The following is a 23,430-nucleotide window of genomic DNA, read 5'->3' on the forward strand; positions in this document are numbered from 1 at the left end:
CTTGTGCTGGAGTTCCAATCCACTCCCCCAGATTTTTTCATGTCATGTCCTCTTTCCAGAGATCCGGTTAAACGTAATCTTATGGAAACAGCTATCCAACATCTACTGGACATACAAGCCATCCAACCAGTAGCTACCAACCAACGAGGATGGGGTTTCTATTCACATCTTTTTGTTGTTCCCAAAAGTTCGGGGGGGTGGAGAGCAATATTAGATCTGAAACGTCTCAACCGTTTCTTAGTATATCGCAAGTTTAAAATGCACACCCTGCAATCTATCTAACTCGGCATCAGAAAAGGTGACGTCCTTACGTCTATAGTTCTGACGGAGATGTACCTACATATTGCTATTTGGCCTTCCCACTATAAATTTTTGAGATTCTCTTATAATAACCACCATTTTGAATATGTGGCCCTTCCTTTCGGACAAGTTTCTACCCCCAGGACCTTCACAAAGGTTCTCGCAGCTCTAGCTGCTCATCTCCGAGGTATCCCTGTACAACTCCAGTGTTACCTCGATGACATATTAATTTAGTCATCTTACCATCATCAAGCAGTCAGAGATACTCAGAACACATTACAACCCCTACAACAACACGGGTTCTCAATAAATTGGGAAAAGAGTCATTTAACACCATCGACTCAGTTAATCCATCTGGGGGCAGTCATAGATATTGTGGAAGGCAAAGTTTTCCTGTCACCAGATAGACAAAACAGCATTCAGCAATTAGTTAAGGAGATCAGGGATCTTAAGTGGGTGTCCCTAGCTGAACTATCAAAATTGTTAGGCAAGATGATCTCATGTATATCTAGTATTCCTTGGGTCCGGCTCCACACTAGATCCCTCCAGTGGTTCCTGCTCCCGTACCAGCGCTCCGGCCGAAGCAACTCCAAATACAAGGTCAAGGTACCATCAAAGGTCCTCATATCTCTCCACTGGTGTACCAGACTAGTCATCAACAGAGGTTGTCTCTTCAAAGAGCCCCACAGATTTACCATCACCACCAATGCCAGCCTGTTTGGATGGGGAGCTCACTTTCAATAGCTCACAGCCCAAGGCCTCTGGTCCGTCATAGAACAGTCATGCAGCATAAACTGGCTGGAGCTTCGAGCAGCACACCTAGCTCTCTGCAGCTTCCTTCCACAGGTACGCAATCAACACATACTAATATTGACCGACAATGTAACAGCCAAAGCTCACATAAACAAACAGGGGGGCACACAGTCGAAACACCTTATGTGGGAAGTGGAGCGCTTGTGTCATTGGGCGGAGAACAACCTGCTTTCCATCAGAGCAGAGCACATTTCGGGCCTGTCGAATACACAGGCAGACTGGCTAAGCAGGGCCACGATTGATCAATCAGAGTGGCACCTCCATCCGACCCTGTTTCAAGAGGCGGCCAGGAGATTCGGGCAGCCGGTGATAGACTTCTTTGCTTCCCCCCTCAACTCTCAGCTCCCCAGATTCATTTCCAGGTACCCCTCGCAAGGAGCGAGAACTTCAACGCACTCCACTGCCGTTGGCCCCAGGGTCTTCTGTATGCATTCCCACCACTTGCTCTGATCCCCAAGGTCATCCAGAAGCTGCTGGACGAGAGGGCGGAGCTGCTGCTAATAGCTCCTTACTGGCCCAGACGGCCATGGTTTGCAGACCTTTGCAGTCTATCCTTATCAACACCATGGAGAATTCTGCCAGACAAGGTTTGGCTAACCCAGGGACCCCTTCAACATCCGGACCCTCAATGGTTGCACCTGACCGTCTGGAGGTTGAGTGGAGACGTCTGAGGAGCGAAAAGCTTTCCAACAGAGTTATCGCCACCATCCAAGCTGCCAGATGCCCCTCAACAACCCGCATTTACAATGCCACGTGGTCCAGTTTCTGCAAATGGTGTACTAAATCTCAAACTGATCCCATCCTTCCATCAGTGGCTCAAATCCTAGAGTTTCTACAAGAGGGGTTTGACAAGGGATTATCACCTAATACGTTGAAAAGGCAGGTGGCGGCCTTGGCATCGGTTGTCACTTCTGAGGGTCTACTGTCTCTTTCTCATCACCCACACATACAGAGTTTCCTTCGAGGAGCCACAAATTTACACTCGCCAGCAGTTCACCATTATCCCACTTGGGACCTTAACAAGGTCCTCATTGCACTCACTAAGTACCCTTTCGAACTCTTGAAATCGTCAAGTCTCCAATTTCTGATGTATAAAGTAGTTTTCCTTGTAGCGATCACTTCCACTCATCGTATTTCAGAACTGGCAGCTTTGTCGATCAGAAAAGACCTTTGTGTCTTCCATTCTGACCAGATGGTCCTTCGTCCTGATCCTACGTTTATACCCAAAATTAATTCAACTTTTCACAGGGCACAAGAGCTGATACTTCCTAACTTTTGTCCCAGGCCATCTCAAAGGTTGGAACTACAATGGCATCGGCTTGATGTGAGGCAAGCATTACGAATATATATTCACCACACAGTGACTTTCAGAAAAACGGAAGCTTTATTTGTGTCATTTCAGCCAAACACCCAGGGATGCAAGGTCTCATCTTCCACAATAGGCCGTTGGCTACGGGCTGCGATAGCGAAAACGTATCAGATTCAATCACTACAGGTGCTCGGGCATAACAGCTCATTCAACAAGGAGCGCCGCAACATCGGCAGCATGGGCCACGCAGGCACCAATAACTGAAATTTGTCGAGCCGCAACCTGGGCCTCTCCATCGCCCTTCATTAGGCATTATAAAATAGATGTGTTTGCATCTGCTGAGGCCTCCTTTGACAGAAGAGTTCTGCAACGGGTCCACAGGGACCAGGAGGGGAGTCCAAGCCAGACGGAGTCCCTCCTGTAGGACAGGCCAAGCTTTGGTATGTCCCACTACTGGATGCTCTGAACAGCTCATGGGAGAAAAGGCGTTGGTACTTACCTGATATGCCCGTTCTCTTTGAGCTGTGTAGAGCATCCAGCCCCACCCTTTTTCTGTCTGGTGGTTTCCCATTTTGGCCAATGAATCGTTAAGGCGTTGAGGGTAAGGGTGTTTATTCTCTCATCTTCGCCAAAACTGGGGAATGCTGGGGAGGAGTCCCGTGGAGGAGGAGGAGCGTTCCAGAAATTAAGCCCAGCCTAGACGTGCAGAGACTGAAGCACTTCCCACTACTGGATGCTCTTCACAGCTCAAAGAGAACGGGTGTGTCAGGTAAGTACCAACGCCCTTTTTAATTACAGAAAAAGTTAAAGAAGAAAAAGAAAGAAAACTTAAAAACAGAGCTGGAAAAGAAAACACACACACATACATACACATATATTGTAAGTTACATGTAGAAAATATTTCATCATAATCTAAAACACCTTGTTTAATTCCTATTGTATTAACAATATTGATCAATCTTTCCATTATATTGTAGAGAGAACCAATGCATAAACAGAAAGCAAATTATCTCTTAATCCAGGATCTGTAAATCTAGGATAAGACTTTCTTCTAACCTTGTAGAGTAATATTTTTTGCTGTTCCTCACCCCTCCCCTTGATTGACCCATACTACTAGATTGAAAGTTTTCGATATATAATTCAAAAGTATTTTATGAATGCTATATTATGAATATTTAAGCAAAACAATGCAATAGTGGGAGAAACTTATATGAATAAGTGTCCCCTCACCAATGCTATACTTCCAGCACAGTGAAGTTGATAGTGAATCTTCTTTTATATATATATTTATTTGATTTGTCAATCACTTACAAGATAATAGGTATAAATATAAACATGAGTATGAATACAGGAAATAGGTATGAGTAAATGTGGGCAATAGGACAGGGACGGTAGGCATGATTGTGCACTTATGCATGCCCTTACAGACCTCTTAGGAATGGGGCAAGGTCAATAGTAGATAGTTTAAGGTTAAAGGAGTGGGGTTTGAGGATGTAACAACAGAGTCAGTTAGTGAATTGCAGGCATTGACCACTCTGTTGCTGAAGTCGCACTTTCTGCAATCAAGTTTGGAACAGTTTACATTGAGTTTGTATCTGTTGTGTGCTCTTGTATTGTTGTGGTTGAAGCTGAAGTAGTCATTGACTGGTAGGACATTGTAGCAGATAATCCAACTGTAGGCAGCGTAGTTCTAGGTTGTCCAAGCCCGAAATTTCAAGCCTGGTGGTGTAGGGCAGTGGTCCCCAACCTTTTTGTACCAGGGACCAGTTTCACGCAGAAACACTTTTTCAAGGACTGGGGGAGGAATCCGAGTTTGGTGGTTTGCTTGCAGACGTTTCATTACCTGACTAGGTAACATCTGATGTTGTTACCTAGTCGGTAATAAAGCGCCTGCCAGCAAACTCCAAGGTCAGAGCGCCAATGCCTCCTCATTGCAACCCTGAAAGCGACAGATATTCTCTTCTATTGGGACATTTAAAACGGAGGTTTCAGCTGCAGATTCAGGAACTGCGCCGGGCTGAGGAGTGCCTTCAAAACTGAGCGCTGGGGCGGCGGCCCATGGCTGTCTCCACGGCTCAGGACAAGTCCCTGCAGGATCGGCTGAGAAGCCCGCCTCTCGGCCCTGCCTCCCTCAGCCTCATCCCTCAGGTGTCTGCCTCGTTCCTCTCTCCAGTCGCTCTCTCGCTCCTCCACCAGCCCAGGAAGAAACTGCTTCAAAGAAGCCGGCAGGGTGGCTTTTCCTGTCGGCGCAGCTCCCCAGCGCCCGTTCACCCCCACCCGCCGCCAATCAATCCAGGTTCAATCCAGTGCTCCGTTCTGCCTGCCTGCCTGCCTTCGTTTCTGGTTGTTTCGCCCGGTGGTTGGGGACCCCTGGTGTAAGGTATTCTGTTGCGAGCAGAGGAGTATAGTACTCTTCTTGGGAAATACTTCTGGACTCGCTCAATTGTATTAATGTCCGATATACAGTGTGGATTCCAGACAGATAAGCTATATTCGAGTATTGGTCTAGCAAAGTTTTTGTATGCCCTAGTTAGCAATTCAATATTACTGGAGGAGAAGCTTTGTAGGATTAGATTTACAACACTTAATGCCTTTTTGGCAATGCTGTTATAGTGAGCTCTGGCGCTTAGGTTGTTTGATATGAGTACTCCAAGGTCCTTGACTGAGTGAGGGTTGTCAAAGAGATCATATCCACCTAGCTTGTATTTGGTGTACTGATTTTTCTTTTTACCAATGTTTAGGATAGAGCATTTGTTGATCGATATTTGGAGTTCCCAATTGTTTTACCATTTAGACACATACTCAAGGTCGCTTTGAAGGACGGTAGCATTGTCGGTGGTGTTGAATAGTTTTACATCATCAGCGAAGATGGTGCAATTGCTTATAAGATGATCGCAAAGGTCATTTATGTAGAGTATAAAGAGTGTGGGCCCAAGAACACTGCCTTGGGGGACACCGCTGTTTATTGGTACAGGGTTTGATAGAGCACTCCCTATTTTTACTATTTGTTGCCTGTTTGACAGGAACACAGTAATCCACTTATGAAGGGATCCAGAAATGCCTTAAGAGTTTAGTTTTAACAGTATTTTGTCTACTGTACTGTACCACTGAATCAAAGGCTTTGCAGAAGTCTATGTAAATTGCATCTATTACTTTACCCTGGTCGAGTACAGTAGTCCATATGTTTTTACGGTGTAGGAGTTGCCGTTTGCTGGACAATTTTTTCCTGAAACCAGATTGTTTTTTGTAGAGTATATTGTTTGACTCAAAGTGGAAGGTAATTGGTTCCATGACTTTGCATATGATGCAACACAGTGAGATTGTTCTGTAGTTTTCAACCAGGCTAGGGTCACCTTTTTTTGAAGATAGGGATGGCCGTTGCTTAAGGACAGTTTTTTAAAAAAATTGTCAAGGAATTGTGCAGGAGGTGTTGAAATGAAGTCAGAGACGTTGACACGAACTTGTAGTTTTATATAAATAAAAAAACATCTATATTTACCAGATAGTCAGGAATACACTAACATCATGAGGTAAATCACAGAGCATACAGAGCACACAGAAGAAAAAGGCTGGAAAAAAGGGAAAACTCCCCCTTTACACCCACATCAACCAATCATAATATAGATTGCCTCATGCAGGAGCCAGCTGTCTCTAACCAATCAACTACAGCTGTGTGTTCTGGCCCATTATACACTTTACTGTTACAGCTACTAAATTTAAATAGCCTAACAAAAACATTATCTAGGGCAGGCCTGTCAAACTGGTGGCCCACAGGACAGATGTGCCATGCCCACCCTGGCTCCGCAAAAGCAAAAAATGTCTTGATACGTCATGATACGTCACATGACACAATCAAGTTTGCCATCCATGATCTAGAGTGTCTAGTGAATGTTGAATTAGACTTTTTATGAAATAATAAGAAACTTATATTCTTTAAACCCCCTAGCCCTTGATTTGGATATCTAGGGGAGAAATGACAAACTGAATCAAGAGCTGCTAAATGAACTTGCTCAAACCATGGTTACACCTTTCAAAAGGACACTGGATTTGCATACTTCTTTTTCTAATCACTAAAAGTGTTTGTTAACTACTTTTCAGCTATTAGGGGCCTTTAGGTTGACATGTTTTATAGCACTGAATGAGTTTCCTTCAATCCTTAGAAAAGAAGTTCAATTCCAAGTTTAATTTCTTGTTCTCTTTTGTAATAAACAGCAAAAGGGTGATTAGAACTCGGATTTTAGAAAGCTATAAATGGACTAAGGGTCCACGGGGATTTGAAATAAGATTTTGGAATTAATTATAACAATCTTTCCCATGGGAAAAATGTTTTTATTTTGAATTCTCTTTTTTAAAATGTTAGGATGAGACTACGGAGCTAAGGATAACAAAGGAGAAAAATACTTAAATTTGACTTAATAATATAGAAAGAAGCAAAATATCTCAACATTGGATGTATTAAAGGACATTTTTGAACAATAGACCCAGAAGTTAATGTTAAACAAGATAGATTGAAAAATGTTATGAAAGAGGAACAAGTTTTACTGAACAAGACTCAGACTGATCTGAACATGGATTTAAAAGTGACATGATACAAGAATGATATGGAAGAAGATGCTACACTGGATATACACATTATTAAGTTGATGTCTTACTAATTAAAAGAAATATATGAATAACAAACCAAAAGTAATCTGGATAACCTTCATATAATGGATTAATGCAGAGTAGAATTGATATCACTAGTCCTTGACAATAATGCAGATAATGCAGTTGAAGAAAATAATATATGAATATGTGTTACCTAGACATGATCAATTATGTAATTATGACAAATAAATTTTTACTCCTATTATTTGGTAGACTCAATAATTCCCAGTGATTCAGAATTAATGCTTCAAAAGAACAGTATAATGAGAAATGACTTAAGAATCAGTTCGGCTGTTCTGTAAACATCCCATCAGATATTACCACACAAAACAGGTTCCTCAAATGAAAGAGTGAAGAAATGTTAGCTGTCTTCTTTTTCAATATTTCTATTTCAGAATATTGTAATCTCATTATCATTTCAAGTGTGGTTGGTATAATTAGAGCAGTCACTACTGACTGATAAAAAAATGTCATGTGTTTTCTGTTAAGTGTCTTTAATTCTTTGGCAGTTGTCCTAGCTTGCTCAAATTATACCATGTTCGTGCTGTTGCTTCTTATTTCCATGGAAACGTTAATCAATCATCATCCTAAAAATAGCCTTGATTCTTTTTTCTTTTCTTTTTTAATAGAAGGCATCTGTAGTGAATTTAAACTTGACTATCACTATGTGCTTTCCATGGCTGTTTTCTTTTCTTCCTCTTGCCTAGTAGGGAATACTCACAAAGCAATTAATTAAGTCCGAGTTTAATTTGCTACCACTGTGTTATGCTGAAAGCTATTCTCTACTGGTTTTACATTAAAATATGTGAAGACAAACAGTTCTGGACACATGATAGGTGGGAAACAAGCACAGCCCTTTGTAATCATGGGCATAGAGTCTGTATGCATTTCCCCATTACTATTAGAAATCTGAGAGAGGGCTGAAATTTTGAGAACTTATCTGGAATGTCTATGGAGATTCAGTTCTGATGAGAAGCCGAATGCTTTCAAGGGAAAAAAAGAAAAAGAAAGCCCAGTTGCCTTTTGAAAAGCACTTTTGGGACAACTTAGCTGCAATTTTATGCAGATGTATACATTTCTAAATAAATATCACTAATATTTTCCCCAAAGGCAAAATGAAGGCAAACAGATAGTATTTTGTCAGGGTAACTTAGTAATAAACTACTAGCTAATACTTTAGAAGAAAGAAATGATTTACAAATAGAGAGGATCATATCAGTATAAAATTCATCAAAGAAAAATGCATTGTTTTTCTCCTAGGAATAAAAACAAATGATGCCAAGCTGTGAGTCAGCAAGTTTTAGATTCCATCAAGAAAAGAAGAGTTTTCAAACCAAAGAGTTGCTTTCTGTTCCACAGTGACAAAAGCACACATTTTGGACCTCATACATTCAGATAGATTGGAAAGAGAATCGTCAGAGGGGATGAGTACTAAGAGGGGATGTGTTTATAGTTTAAAATAGGTAGGGTATGACACCAGTTTTCAAATATGCTGAAAAATTTCTACATAATCGCATGTGGAACAAATTGATTTTGTGGCGAAAACCCAAATAGAGGAGGCTGAGTAATGTTGGCTTAGGAAATTGTTAGCATTTAATAGGTGCCCCCCCACCCCCATGTTTCTCAACAATTTGACAAACTGGACGCTTAGAATGAGATTCTCCCATGAGCTGTTCAGACCATCCAGTAGTGGAAGGTGCTTCAGTCTCTGCATGTCTAGGCTGGGCTTAATTTGTGGAATGCTCCTCCTCCACGGGACTCCTCCCCAGCGTTCCCCAGTTTTGGCTCAGCCTCGTTGAGGATAGGCAGTGCTTTTTGTTCTTCCTTGGCCGAAACCAGGAGAATTATTCAGCAGGTTTGGAAATAGTCAGGTTTGTTTGTTTTTCCAGGCTTTTAGCCTCCAAATCACATTACGATCCCCCGACATTAGCTCTCTCCATCTGGCTGTTGGAGATCGTTTGCATTTTTGGGCAGCGCTGTTTCATGCCCCGAAGCGGCGGGCAGCTTCGACATTGCTCTGAGCACCCCCTCAACTGCTTGTTCTACCCCCTGCCATTGTGATTCCGCATTGCCTTTTTCTACATCAGCAATTGTGGCGTGGGCATTCTTGCCCTCTTCCGAGTCATATCATTTGATTTTTTTCCCCTCAGAACGCCGTCTTGGTGTGGAAAGCATAAAAGCTTAATTCTTTCCACCCCTTTCCCAGCCGTTTTTTAGCCACAAGGAGAAGCCATCAGAGGCATTTTCTCCACACAGCGGGAGTTTGCTGCTGGGAAGCACACGCGCGCCAAAAGCAACAGCCATTGTTTTGCATTTGTTTTAAAGACCACGTGGCCATGCTATTTGTAACTCAAGCTGTGTGAGGTAGTTTTCCTTCCCGATCAGAGGTTTCTCTTCGAGATAACCTAAGGAATTATTACACCTTGTTTTCTTATTAGATTCAAGGCCATCCGTGCATTATTGTTGGCTTAATCCTCACAGCCTTACCCACGGAGGCACCAATAACTGAAATTTGTCGAGCCGCAACCTGGGCCTCTCCATCGCCCTTCATTAGGCATTGTAAAATAGATGTGTTTGCATCTGCTGAGGCCTCCTTTGGCAGAAGAGTTCTGCAACGGGTCCACAGGGACCAGGAGGGGAGTCCAAACCAGACGGAGTCCCTCCCGTAGGACAGGCCAAGCTTTGGTATGTCCCACTGCTGGATGCTCTGAACAACTCATGGGAGAAAAGGCGTTGGTACTTACCTGATACACCCATTCTCTTTGAGCTGTGAAGAGCATCCAGCCCCACCCTTTTTCCGTCTGGTGAGGTCCTGTTTCAGCCAATGAATTGTTAGGGCATTGAGGTCAAGGGTGTTTATTTGTCTCATCTTCCCCAAAACTGGTTAACGCTGGGGAGGAGTCCCGTGGAGGAGGAAGAGCGTTCCACAAATTAAGCCCAGCCTAGACAAGCAGAGACTGAAGCACCTCCCACTACTGGAAGCTTTTCACAGCTGAAAGAGAACGGGCGTGTCAGGTAAGTACCAACGCCCTTTCTCTCTGTTGCCTGCTTCAGTTTGTGGCAAAGTATTGTGGGGTTTCTAAATCTCTTACAAATATTATTTTGATTATTATTTATCTGTAGAGCAGCACCTGGCCACTTCTAGAAATGTTAAATAGGAAATTAGAGAATATGCTCTGTGTATTCCTTTATATGCCATATGTGGTAACAAAAATGCCACTTTAGTACTTGAGAAGTGTATGCCCAAGGGAAGTGAAAGAAGAAGGAATCATGTTTTAAATTTCAATATACTTGCAACATTAATTTTCTGCATTTGTATCTGATTTCCTGTATGAATTAATATGTTGTCATTAAGATACCTTTTGTATCTGATTTCCTGTATGAATTAATATGTTGTCATTAAGATACCATTCTGTATGTTGCAATCATTAATACCTTTTCTAAACTACAATGGATGCACAAGATGAATCTCCAAGTACTTGCATTGTAATCTTAGCTAATTCTAGCAATATGAGCATAGCGCTCTTTGGAGGGAGCACCAAACACCTGCCCCAAAACAGTCCAGCTAATGTCAGAAGGATGAAGGGAGGCTTAATAAAAGCACCAGGGTCACTCCCTATCACTTCACCCACCATCTCTCCTCTGCATCATAACAACCCCAAATGTTTTTGGAGTTGTCCAAGAGATGAAAGAGCTAGGCTCTGGCCTCCAAAGAGCAGGCTCTTTCAACAGACAACTTTGTGTTATTCTGGTAAATTGTTCTTTTGTCCTGAAGCACAGACATATGGATGAAATACTGCAATTATTTACATTAACAGGAATATCTCCATGCAGCTGAATGTACTACTTATTCTGAGGTTTGCTGTGAGTGCCAGTGTCTGCCCCAGTAAAAACCACTGTCATGTCAAAACCTTTGCCACCCAAAGCAACAGAACATTTACAGTACCCTCACCGGGTACACAGCAATTAGAACCCAGATCTGTTTCCTGGCATCAGTCATTCCAGTGCAGCACAATACTTGAACAATCTTTAAACCCTTGTTCAAAAAACACATCTAGCACATCTGAAGAGATTTTAGAACCCATGATTATAAAGAGATTTCTGGTAGGCCTTGATTGATTACCACAATGGAGCCCAACATTTCCATAGCTAAGCAAGACAAGGGTTAAATTAATTTTGCCTCATTTTATGACCTTTTCGCCATAGTTGTTAAGCGGATCACTGCAGTTGTGAGTCATATGGTCATCAAGCAAATCTGGCTTCCCCCATTGACTTTGCTTGCCAAAAGCTGGCTGGGAGGGTTACCAATGGTGATCACGTGACCACGGGAGAATGCAACTGTCATAATTACATGCCAGTTGCCAAGTGCCTGAATTCTGATCACACAACCATGGGGATTCTTGTAGTGGTCATAAGTGTGAAACATAGCTATAAGTCACTTTTTCAGTGCTGTTGTAACTTTGAATGGTTACTAAACTCATGGTTGTAAGTCGAGGACTACCTGTGTATAAGATCTGACAAATGCTAAGAAAAGTGCTATCTGGAACTCACATGAATAGATTCCAGTATGGAAGGTGATGACTGGTCATTTCTGCAGCTCAAGCCAACATGGCTATGGAGTTCAGTGCCCAGTAACTAGAGGAAAAGTCTTTCCCATAGCAGATTAAAGGGGTGCATAAGAAATGTGTGTATTGCAGCCTCAAGCACTGTCAATTGTGTCCTAGATTGTGGCCATGACCCAAATTCTGTGTGGTGGAAGAAAGACTCCTTGTGAGGTTTCTTCCTCTGTAGACTGGGGATGAGACAATGGCAATGCCATGAAGACATGTCACATAAAGTCCATTTGTGGAGCTTCTTTATGCAGAGGGACATGTAGATAGTAGATTGACATCTTACAGCGGGGGTGGGAAACTATGGCCCCTTTATGACTTATAGATTTCAATTCCCAGAATTTGTCAGCTGGGGAATTCTGTGAGTTGAAGTCCACAAGTCTTGAAGTTGCCAAGTTTGGAGAGCCCTGTCTTACAGGGATGGTGATGCTATCCAGATTTATTTGTCATAAATCTGGAAATTGTTACATCAATGAAAAACATCTCCAAGTATACATTAAGAATTCTATGGCAGGAAAAATAATTTGGATAATTGAGCAATTAAAATATGATGAGTGGCAAAAATATTCAACTTCCTTCAGTTCATATGCCTCTTACATCTGCTCTTCTGCTTTTCTTCTCAATGTTTGTTTTCTCTAGAAATTGGTTTCCTTTTATTGCTTACTTTGCAAGTGCAGCATGACTATCTTCACATAAAACTAATACTTCAGTTCTGATGAAAGTGTAACTTGCCAGCAAAATTTAGGAAACTCCATGGACTGAACAATTAATGGAGAACATTGAGACTGTTGAACTTGTGAATTATTTTTTTTCCTATGTCTTTATAGAGATTTTGCACTTATAAATATCAGGCTAATTCTCCCCAATTTGAGGCAAGTAGAAACTATAGCCTGGTTACTGTAATGGAGAAAGGACATCATGAAACTGTTAATGGGTATAATTGTTGCATTATATGTTATATGTTTTCTTTGCAGTGCTCATTTTTGCCCAAGTTCTCCATTCACATAGAGACCAAATACGAGGACAACAAAGGAAGCAATGATAATGTAAGTATTCTCTCCTTTCAATAATTGAATGTAAAATACATTTAAAAGGTGGGGCAGATAGCCCAGAAGTTGTCAGGGTGTTAGGCACAAAAAAACAAATCCACACGTGAAGGTTCTAGATTATTGGTTTATTGTTAAAGCCTATGCACAGAAATATTTTCAGACTAACGGCTTGCACCTGGACTACATAAGGATCAACTGTGCTCAAGAGGGGTTGGACTTTGTTCTTTTGTGGCTATCTAATGATTCTAAACTGATACTTCATTTAACTCCTCCTCTTGGCTCTGCCAGTATCTTTTCTACACAAAGGGAGATTGTGCATGGCAGCACCATGTTAGGATACCACTTATATGTAATTTAAATATTTACATTAAAAACCTTTTAAGCTTGAATATTCCTGTTTCATAGATTGTTACCATAGATAGGTAATACTTTTTATGAGAGTAACAATTTAGAGGAATAATTATCTTTATTTTTTATACCAAAACTGTATGGATGAACTGCCAGCATGTTAGTCCATGAATGATATGTGGGTAGCTAATATATTCCTCCCACCCAATTCTTGGTAATTATATTCATAGGCTGTTTTGTAGGTCCTAGGTTGGGCTTCTTATTGTTCCTATTGAATAATATAATATAAAAATCCTGTCAGGAATTTTTATCCTACTCCCAAATGTCATCAACCAAAGGAGAACAGGACCTAGTCAAAACTGCCAAATGGTAGGCAAAGAAGCATATTCTGGGGTTTCAGGTGCTATAAAATATCTGATCGTGAACAAAATTCTTGAGTAGAATTGTAGTTTTTAAGGTATTTGGACCTCTGCATGAGTGTTTCCTTTACAGTTCAGCCAATTTCTCCAACCAGTTCTTAACTTTTTTTCTCATATTTGAAGGGCAGAAATATGGCATTTGGTGGCATGCAAGTAGAATCCAGGTGGGAAGAAATAAAATATACTCACATTACTTAATTTTGCACTAAACTGGTAAGAGCTACAGGCTTAAAGTACTAAGGCATTGTTGGCTAAACAGTCATAATGCCTTGGGCAAACCCAAAGGATCTCCAGTTTTTTAGAGATCAAGAGTAGAATGGTGGCAGATGTGACAGATCAGGGCCTGGGAAGGACATGTTTGAAGTAGCCTGAAATGACCAATTAACACCCCTCTAATCTCACCCCCTGCTGGTCACCTGATTTTGCTTCTGGGGTAATAAGGGTGAAGCATAACAGATTTCATTCACCTTGAGGTTGTATATAAATGTTCTCAGCTTAAGGGAAAACACTCCTTTAACATCAATACAGCTAAAGACAATTATTGCAAGAAAGAGGACATGTCTATGTTTATACCTGAAACCTGCAATAACCTACTCTATGGGGTACAACAGACAGAGATATGGTAGCTTTAGAACCCGGCATTAGGATATGAATTACTGTCTCCCATTCTCTCTCTCTCTTTTTTTGGGGGGGCGGGGTATAAACTTTTTTATTTTATTTTACAAACATTCCATCTTTTCTTTATACAGCGTGTCGTCTGGGTACAAATGTCTTGTGCATAATATTTGTGGTTAATACAATTCTCCCATGAGCTGTTCAGAGCATCCAGAAGTGGGAGGTGCTTCAGTCTCTTCTGGAAAGGCTGGGCTTAAAACTCCGGGACGCTCCTCCTCCTCCATGGGACACCTCCTCAGCGTCCCCAGTTTTAGCTCAGCCTTCGTGGTAAGAGGTTGTGCACTCCCTGACTGGAACGGTTTCTGATTCAGCTAGTCAAGATTCAGGTTTGCTCTTGGGTTAATTCGGCTTGCAAATTTTTCCCCCTATTAATCTGGCGATTTCAAGGCTTGTGGCTCTATTAGGTTATCCCCCCGATCAATTGAGAGCAGCTCTGATGGAGTCTGCCACTTCGCAGGCAGTCTGAGACGGCCGCTTCAGGCAATTAGCCTATCTAATTCCCCGATCGTCTTATCTTTGCGATCTTGGCGGAACCTCGCAGCCGCGGCTCACTTCTCCTTACAGGAACATTTGTCTGACATTTTAGAGTGTCAGCAGCAGCGGCTCGTTAAACTGCTCAGGCATTTAACATAGGAGATTCTGCCTTCCCTCCATTTTAAATGGCTGGCTTCAAGTTCGGGCTTCCATAGACGAAATCTGAAGAGCGGCGACTTGGGCTTCACCATCACCCTTTGTCAGAAATTATAATGTTGATGTCTATGCCTCAGCGGACGCTTCATTTGGCAGAAGAGTCCTGCAGAGGGTCCATAGAGTTTAGGAATGGATTTCGATCCAGACGGAGTCCCTCCCTAAGGACAGGCCAAGCTTTGGTATGTCCCACTTCTGGATGCTCTGAACAGCTCATGGGAGAAAGGGCGTTGGTACTTACCTGATATGCCCGTTCTCTGTGAGCTGTGAAGAGCATCCAGTCCCACCCATTTCTTTCCGTCTGGTGGGGTTCTGTTCCGGTCAGGAATCTAGATTAGGTGATGAGTTCTGGACTTTGGCACTCAGTCTTCGCAAAACTGGGAGGCGCTGAGGAGGAATCCCGTGGAGGAGGAGGAGCGTCCCGGAGTTTTAAGCCCAGCCTTTCCAGAAGAGACTGAAGCATCTCCCACTTCTGGATGCTCTTCACAGCTCACAGAGAACGTGCGTATCAGGTAAGTACCAACGCGCTTTTTCTTACCATAACAACAATTACATTCTTATTTTGAACTAATATACATAATATATCTTATCATTGTAACCTTCCACTTTTTAATTCCTTCTTCTCTATATTCATATATTAGATAGATGATAGATAGATAGATAGATAGATAGATAGATAGATAGATAGATAGATAGATAGATAGATAGATAGATAGACATTTCTATGTTCATATATTTAATTTCTAATTTCCATTTTTCTTTTCCAACCATTGATAAAATAATGATTCTTTAAAAATGAGATATATAGAGATACTCTTACAGGTAACGAGTAACATATGGCAATGCAATATTTGGATTTATCATGGAAATTTTTATAAAATGTCCATTTCAGTACAGAATATTAATCAAACAGACATAGAGACTTAGTTTTTCAATATAACTCCTTGATATATATACACACACACACATATAATGTATATCCATGTATATCAAATAGATATATTGACTTTTTTTAAAAAAAGGATACACACACACACACACACATCTCTTGATGTAGACAAAGAACAGCAATAGCATTTGATGAAAGTAAGTTAATATTTAAACCAGCTTTATAACAGTAAATGTTTTTTGTTAAGATCTATTAAGTTGTATCCTTTGCTTACTTCCTGCCTCTGACTGCTTTATACATATCATCACATATTTATTTATATGTTCCCTATTCTTCAGATAGAATTGGTCTCTAAGGAGAGCATTTCCCCACTGGTTCTGTTTATTCTACCAGGTTTCAACCATACCTGTTATCTCCATCTTCCTATAAAACTAAAGCACTCTAGCACACACACAACCCAATTTGGCTTAGACCTTTGTAGTGATACCCAATAAACCCAAAGGTGCTTTTTTAGGAGGCAACTGGACTTTCTTGTTTTTTTCTTTGAAGACGTTTTGCTTCTCATCCAAGAAGCTTCTTCGGCTCTGACAGGATAGTGGGGAATGGAAGGATTTATATTCCTTGCAGACAGCTGGTCATTTGCATCCTTTTAGAGGGTCGTTGAAACACTTGAAGGTTTATCTGTGTCCTCAGAGTCACCTGATGAGAAGTGAAATGTCTTCAAAGAAAAAAACCAGAAAGTCCAGTTGCCTCCTGAAAAAAAGCACCTTTGGGACAACCACGACCTGGTTGACTGAGAATCTCTACAGACTTTTAGCTATACAATTTGGGATGAACACCCTTTGAATGGTGTGGGTGTAGGAATGGATTTCTAGAGAAAAAAATGCAGACTACAGGAACCAGGTGACCCTGAGGACACAGATAAACCTCCAAGTGCTTCAACAACCCTCTAAAAGAATTATACCCAAGAAACATTTTCCTCTGGCATCCTCAGCACATTGGTAGCATTTGACTTTCCCGTTTGTCTTCTTCCTCCCCTTGGAAGGAAATGTTTCCTGTAGGTAGATCAGCATCTTTCTCTATTTAACACTAAAATGAAATTTGATTAATTTGCCCAAGTTAGCAATAGCAGAATGCTAGGTCTTTACTCTGGAAATGCTGACACAGTGTTGATGACGGGAGTTTCTATATTAAGTTGAATATGATGCTCTAGGACCGGGTTAACGCCAGTCCACAGAGATAGAATTGCACACTGAAGCTTATTGAGCTCTAGCCATACATTTCCAAGTTCTTATTTCATGGGCAGAGGTTACAAGAAAGGGGGAAATGTTATTACTTGCATTCCGCTCACTAAGCTACTCTCAATATATGAATGCACACAGTATATACGCTAATAGAAGACAATATAAAGGCATATCCCTTCCCGTAGCCTTAGTTCTAGTCTTATAAAAAGTGTAAACATGATGAAGGGTTGATTTACTCAGTTGTAAGGCTTTGTCAGAGTCAAGAAGTCACATGCAGTTTAGCAGGTTAAGAATAATTCTAACATAAAACTGCAAGCAGACAACTGGTAATTCTTTGAGATATATAACCTGTTCTACATACTTTTACTTGGTAACAACTGATTTTGTTTGGAACTGCCTAATATAAGTACTTAGAACTGCCAAAAGCAAAAATGCACTGTCTTTATAAAGTGTAGTTTTTATAAAACTATATCTAAAGCTTCTGCTTCAAAGAGTTCAGATCTATAATATATAGAATAAAAGTTATTATCTGGTGGGATTCTACAGGTTTGGACCAGTTCAGTAGAAGTGGTCGTTACGATTCTGCCACAGTATTCTTTCCACTGTTGCCTCATTGTCGCATCTTCTGTATCAGATTTCTGCCAAATACCTCCCTTTCACCTAATCCCTTCAATATTGTTGGCCTGTATTTTTCTCATGTAAGGTTTTAATGTTTTCCTGTAATGCAAATTGGTTAGGGTCTTCAGTTGATTTAATCTCATAAGGTAGAAAATAAATCTTTAGGGAACCCAGACGAGGTCCATTAATATGGTGGGTTCTCATTAGCACAGAACATTGAGTGTCTTTTGTAATGAGGGCGACTTAACATTGGGAGGATTGATGCTGTGAAATACAGGTAGTCCTTGACTTACAACCACAATTGAGCCCAAAATTTCTGTTGCTGAGCAAGGCAGTTGCTAAGTAAGTTTTACTCCATTTTATGACCTTTCTTGCCACAGGTATTAAATGAATCGTGATAGTGGTTAAGTTAGTAATACAGTTGTTAAGTGAATCTGACTTCCCCGTTGACTTTGCTGGTCAGAAAGACACAAATGTGATCACATGACCCAGGGACACTGCAATGATCATAAATATGAGCTAGTTGCTAAGAGTCTGAATTTTGCTCACGTGACCATGGGGATGCTTGCAACAGTCATAAATATGAAAAACAGTCATAAGTCACTTTTTCCCGTGACTTCAAACTGTCACTAAATGAATGATTATAAGTCGAGGACTACCTTTAACATGTCCTGTATAAGAAAATTTCTCCATAATATTTGGAACTCCAGTTTATTACAGCTCACTCATGATGTATAAAGCAATGTCAATATTTTTGATTTGTACTCTTATCATCCAAGAGATCATCCCAGCAAGGTCATAGTTTCTTTCTAAGCTCACCATCTTAAGTGCTTCATGCTTTATATTGAATTCTTTCAGGGAACACATCAACATTGTCAGGAGGGCCACAGCAAGTTCCCAGCAGTCTGGATGAATTGCTATGAGCAATTAGTGCTGGTTGGCTGGCAAGCCAATCTTAGAATCAATCTTTGTGTTGAATATTAGTGTGTTTTTTTTTAATATAAACTAAACGCTTCAGTGAGCTGCCCCTGTTCAATTAGAAGAGCACAAACAGTTATCTGTAAATGAAGTTTTTCAAATTAGGACATTGATGACAAGCTCTGAGTAGAAGGCTGGAATTTCAAAAGCTTAAGCCTCAATTCATACATTACTCATCCTTTAAATGGTGGATGAAAGTCATTATGTACCTCTTATGCAGAGCAGAGCTCTAAGCAGCTTGCCTTAATTTACTTCTATAGTACAAAAAAGAATTACAGGAAAATGTTCATGAAAATTGTGTCTCACTAACTGGATTTTTATGTTTTATTTATTTATATCCTGCCTTTATAATTTTTTACAAATAACTCAAGGCAGAGAACATATCCAACACATCTTCCCCCTACTATTTCTCCCCACAACAACACTTTGAGGAGAGAGAGAGGAGAGGAGAGGAGAGAAAGAAGGAGGAAGGAAGGAAGGAAGGAAGGAAGGAAGGAAGGAAGGAAGGAAGGAAGGAAGGAAGAAAGAAAGAAAGAAAGAAAGAAAGAAAGAAAGACTGGCCCAAAGTCACCCAGCCAGTTTTCAGGCCTAAGACAGAACTAGAATTCACGGTCTCCTACTTTCTAGTCTGATGGTTTAACCACCATGACATCATATAATGTGGCTGTTAAAATAAGTTAACACAGGTGATGTGATTAGTAACCCATTGTGGTTTATTAGAGTAACTGTAAAGCAAATAACAATTATATAGTAAATAACAGTACCATGGTTTGCTTAACCATGATTTGTTCAGTAAATTACTATTTAGCTGGACTCACCCAACTTTCTAGTCTGTATCTATTAAACAGTTAAACCAAAATCATGTAACAATATTATGCTTTAGTTGTGTGAATTTAATGAGTGAATTCACTCACCAACTTGATTCACATATTGTGCTTTAACCACAAGCTATTTATTAAATAACAATTGGAAAGATTAATGTCATAAACTTAACACTAAAGAAATTACAATAAACTCAGTAAACCCAGCCATGTTATCTATAGGGAGAGAGGAATCAGCTATTGTATGCTAGTGTATAAAGGGCTTAGAGAAGTTATGAATTGAAATTCATACATACTCTGTACTATTTTCCTTGACTGAAAGTAGAAATCTTAATTAAATGGTTGCTTAAGCAACAAATGAACAACTTTCTAGGCAAAACAAGCTCAGATTACATCCTACCAGGACAGAGTTGCTTCGGTAGATCATAATCTTCATAGATTATGGTGATTTTGTAACATCTGGCCCCATAGTTACTCTGGGGGCTTTGGTAAGCCCAACAAAAGTTGGTTGGTGGCTTGGTTCTTCTGCTCCTGTGGTCCCTTTTTAAACATGAAATGAAAGCTGTGACCTGCAAAGACTTTGTCAAACTTTAGGTAGAATGCTAGTTGTGATTCTACCTGAACCAAGATGCCCTGGTGATAATAACTATAGCCTGGATGGATTGCTGCCATTTGTGAAGTTGTTTTCAGAGACAACTCAAAAGCTATACCCCAAAGCTATACTTGGTATAAAATGCAGTATCTTAAATTCCTGATAGCTTCATCAGATCAGATAACGCCCATTCTGAGGTTCATTCCATCAGTTGCCAGGAGCTTCCAGTTCAAAATGCTGATTATACCCTTTAAAGGACATATCCTCTTTACAGTTTAGCATTGGGGATTATTAAATAAGACTTTGCCAAAATCAAATCTGCTTAACTAGTCCAAACAGAGGGGGCCACTTGTATGACTTCCCACTCATGAGTTTTATGGAATGTGACTCATTGATGATGATGGCTCCCATTTCATGGAACACCTTCTGCTGGGACAAAATAGAGGTTTTTGGGGTCTTTGGATGGGGGTCCCCAGTGATTATAGTTTTCAGACACTGAGCCCCCTCTAAATTAGGCAGATTGGAAGAAGCAGGAAGAAGGGTTTATTCCACTGGCTTAAGTTCTGCAAGAATCTCTCCTATTCTTCAATCACTGCACACTAAAACTCTGGGGTTGGGAATGAAATAGGAGTATCTCAAAACCTCAAGACTAAGCAGATGGATATTTCAAAATTGAGAATAGTTAGCTCCTTTTTTTCTGGAGAAAAGCGATTCAAATAACTCTCAGAAATCCCACCTTAATGAATTCTCTACTGATTGAATGCTAGAGGGGTGTTCAGTTTCCAAGATTCTGTATATTAGCCGTATATTTTTTTTACTCTTAACCGTAAGTCTACCTAATGGGACTTATGAAATCCAGTGAATACATCTAACTAACGTGAGCCTTATTTTCTGTTCTCTGTGATATGGCTTAATAGCACGCCTTCCCTAACTAAGGAGAGGAAGTATTGCAAATTGGCAGCAGTATTGCTGCTTGTCTGAAATTATGACTAATGCAGGAGCAGCAGTGGAAGAGATGGCATAAAAGCAGGGGTGCCTTCTGCAACCCTCCTTCTCTACAACTCCCATTAGGATCCTAAACAACTAGGTGTAAGGTTTGAGGCAGGTGAGACAGGAATCAGCTGTGTCCAGTCCAGGACCTGGGAGAGATTTAATACGTGTACAGTTTTACAACCACAAGTATCCTTTAATTCCAAAGATATGGTGAGGAAGAAGGCATGATTCTGAGCCATCAAAGATAGGGGAGGGCAAGGAGAAAAACAATGGAGAGCTAGAACTAGCAATATCCAGCCAGACACATACGGCTTTTTATTCCTGACTGCAATGTGAAAATGGTCCTCTAACTAAGCCGTGCCCAACAATCTTTTTGCAAGAAGAGGGTCAAACCAGAATGTGTGTGATTTACCGCTGAGACCAGGTTTGCAAAACCTGCCATCACATATGTTGAGGATGTACGTTAAAGGAGAGCTTGACGACCCCATGTCTGCTGGCTTTGACTATCTTTGTACCACATAAGGCCTTAAGGCCCATGCAGAATGCAGAAGCTGTCTTAGAAATGAAGATGTTTTTCCAGTAAGACATTTTGCTTTGCAATGTGCCAGCTTCTCTGCTTTTTGATGTTAAAGAATCTAATTTTTTTTTAAAGAATCAGGCAAAGCAGACAGTTTGACAGGTATCTAAGGAAATGGCTGCAAGGACTGAAACAGCTCATGTGCAACCCCAAGGCACTCAGATTTAGAATAATGGCCAATCCAGATAAGACATGTTGTAGTTCAAACTATGCAACCTCTTCGCTTTGAATTTTTGTTTCTGGCCAGCCACACATACAGCACATACTGAAAACTGTGGCAAGAGAAACCCTAGCAATTAATTTTGTGTCACTGTTATGTGTAAAGTATTAATAAGAAGGAGACAATTGCTACAGGACTGGCCAGAACACTGATCAGATGTTATTTTAAAAATTCATCTACTGGTCATTTACAAGGGAAGAGTCTGAACAGTGATTGATTGATGGTACTCTCTGGGCGTTCTTTGTGTTTCAAAACTGGCAGAAGAGAAAGATGAAGAGAGGTTGTTTCCTAATTACTTTGGGATTGGAAACGCTGGCAGTATGGAAATGCTCTCAAACAAAGGCCTTTTTAAAAGTCTTCAGTCCGTTAGAAACAATTGATATATTTAATCAAGCATGAATTAATAATGGTTCTTTTGTTAACTTTAATTTTAATTAGTAAGTGTGGAATATGCTAAAGAGATGTTGTAGTGTAATCATTAAGATGCTGGAAGAGCCATGAGGAAACCTGGATTCTACTCTATTTTTAGGCACAGAAGCCAGCTGAGTGACCTTGAGCCGGTCAGTTATCATTTGTCGTTGTTGTTCAGTCACTAAGTCATGTCTGACTCTTTGCAATCACATGGACTATAGGATGCCAGACCCCCCCCCCCCCCATCCTCCACTGTTTCCTGGAGTTTATCCAAATTCATGTTCATCGTGTTGATGATACTGTCCAATCATCTCATCCTCTTCCATCCCTTTCTCCTTTTGCCTTCAATCTTTCCCAATATCAGGGTTTTTTCCAATAAGTTCTTGCTTCTCATTAGGTGGCCACAGTATTTGAGCTTCAGTATGTGCCCTTCCAAAGAATCACTTGTCACAGCCCAAATCGATGTCAGTCTCTACAACTAACCCACTAATACCTTCCCCCCCTCCTCTTATGCATTGATCGATTAGTTGTAAAATCTAGATGAGCACAGAGCAAAAGTAAGTAGGATCTGCAACCTTGAAAGCTAAATGGTAAGAACACAACCACAGATACTATACATTTCTAACCTTGTTACATCTTATTAGAACAAAGTTCTCTAAGCCACAGGAATAGCCTTTCAAAGCTTTGATCCTCTATTTATTGTCCTTTGGGAGGACCAGAAGGTTACATTACTGTATTACATTTGGTAATACAGTATTTGGGGTACCGATATATGCAAATATAAAAATTACTCTCTAGAAAACCGAAGCAAATCATGTATGAATCTGCAGGGGGGGACCTCTCAGTCTGGATTATTATTTTTCATTTGGAGTCTGTTGATGAATGTTAGCATTTAAGCTTAAATGCTTCATTAGCTCAGATAATCTTATCTCTCATTAATGCAATTTTTAATTTATTGTAAAAGGTGGATCCTAATCATAATGAACTGATTTAGGAACACAGAGAATGCAACCTGAAACTTTATGTGTGTGACTTGAATTAAAATAACAGGCTTTCCAGGATTCTGCGAACATATTTTTAATGGCAGCACTTTATTTTATGTTCTTCTAATATAACAGAGTTCTTGCCAAATCCTATAGTTCCTCAGCCAGCAAAGTTCAAGGATCACAGCTAAATTTCATTTGGAATTAATAAAAAATGGGCTGTAGTCGATTAGGGGTGACATGATAG

General features: G+C 40.5%; 1 protein-coding gene across 1 annotated transcript in view; it reads left to right on the forward strand.

The window, feature by feature from the left end:
* Positions 1-23,430, forward strand: part of PITPNC1 (phosphatidylinositol transfer protein cytoplasmic 1) — a 181,398-nt gene that overhangs the window by 123,791 nt on the left and 34,177 nt on the right. Inside the window, exon 5 of the mRNA XM_087956104.1 lies at positions 12,654-12,725. Within this exon, the coding sequence (XP_087812230.1) occupies positions 12,654-12,725 (72 nt within the window). The remainder of the gene's footprint in view (positions 1-12,653; positions 12,726-23,430) is intronic.

This window comes from Notechis scutatus, chromosome 2, assembly GCF_049901735.1.
Source record: "Notechis scutatus isolate UNSWTSFEM ecotype Mainland chromosome 2, rNotScu1.2, whole genome shotgun sequence".
NCBI classification, from domain to species: Eukaryota; Metazoa; Chordata; class Lepidosauria; order Squamata; family Elapidae; genus Notechis; species Notechis scutatus.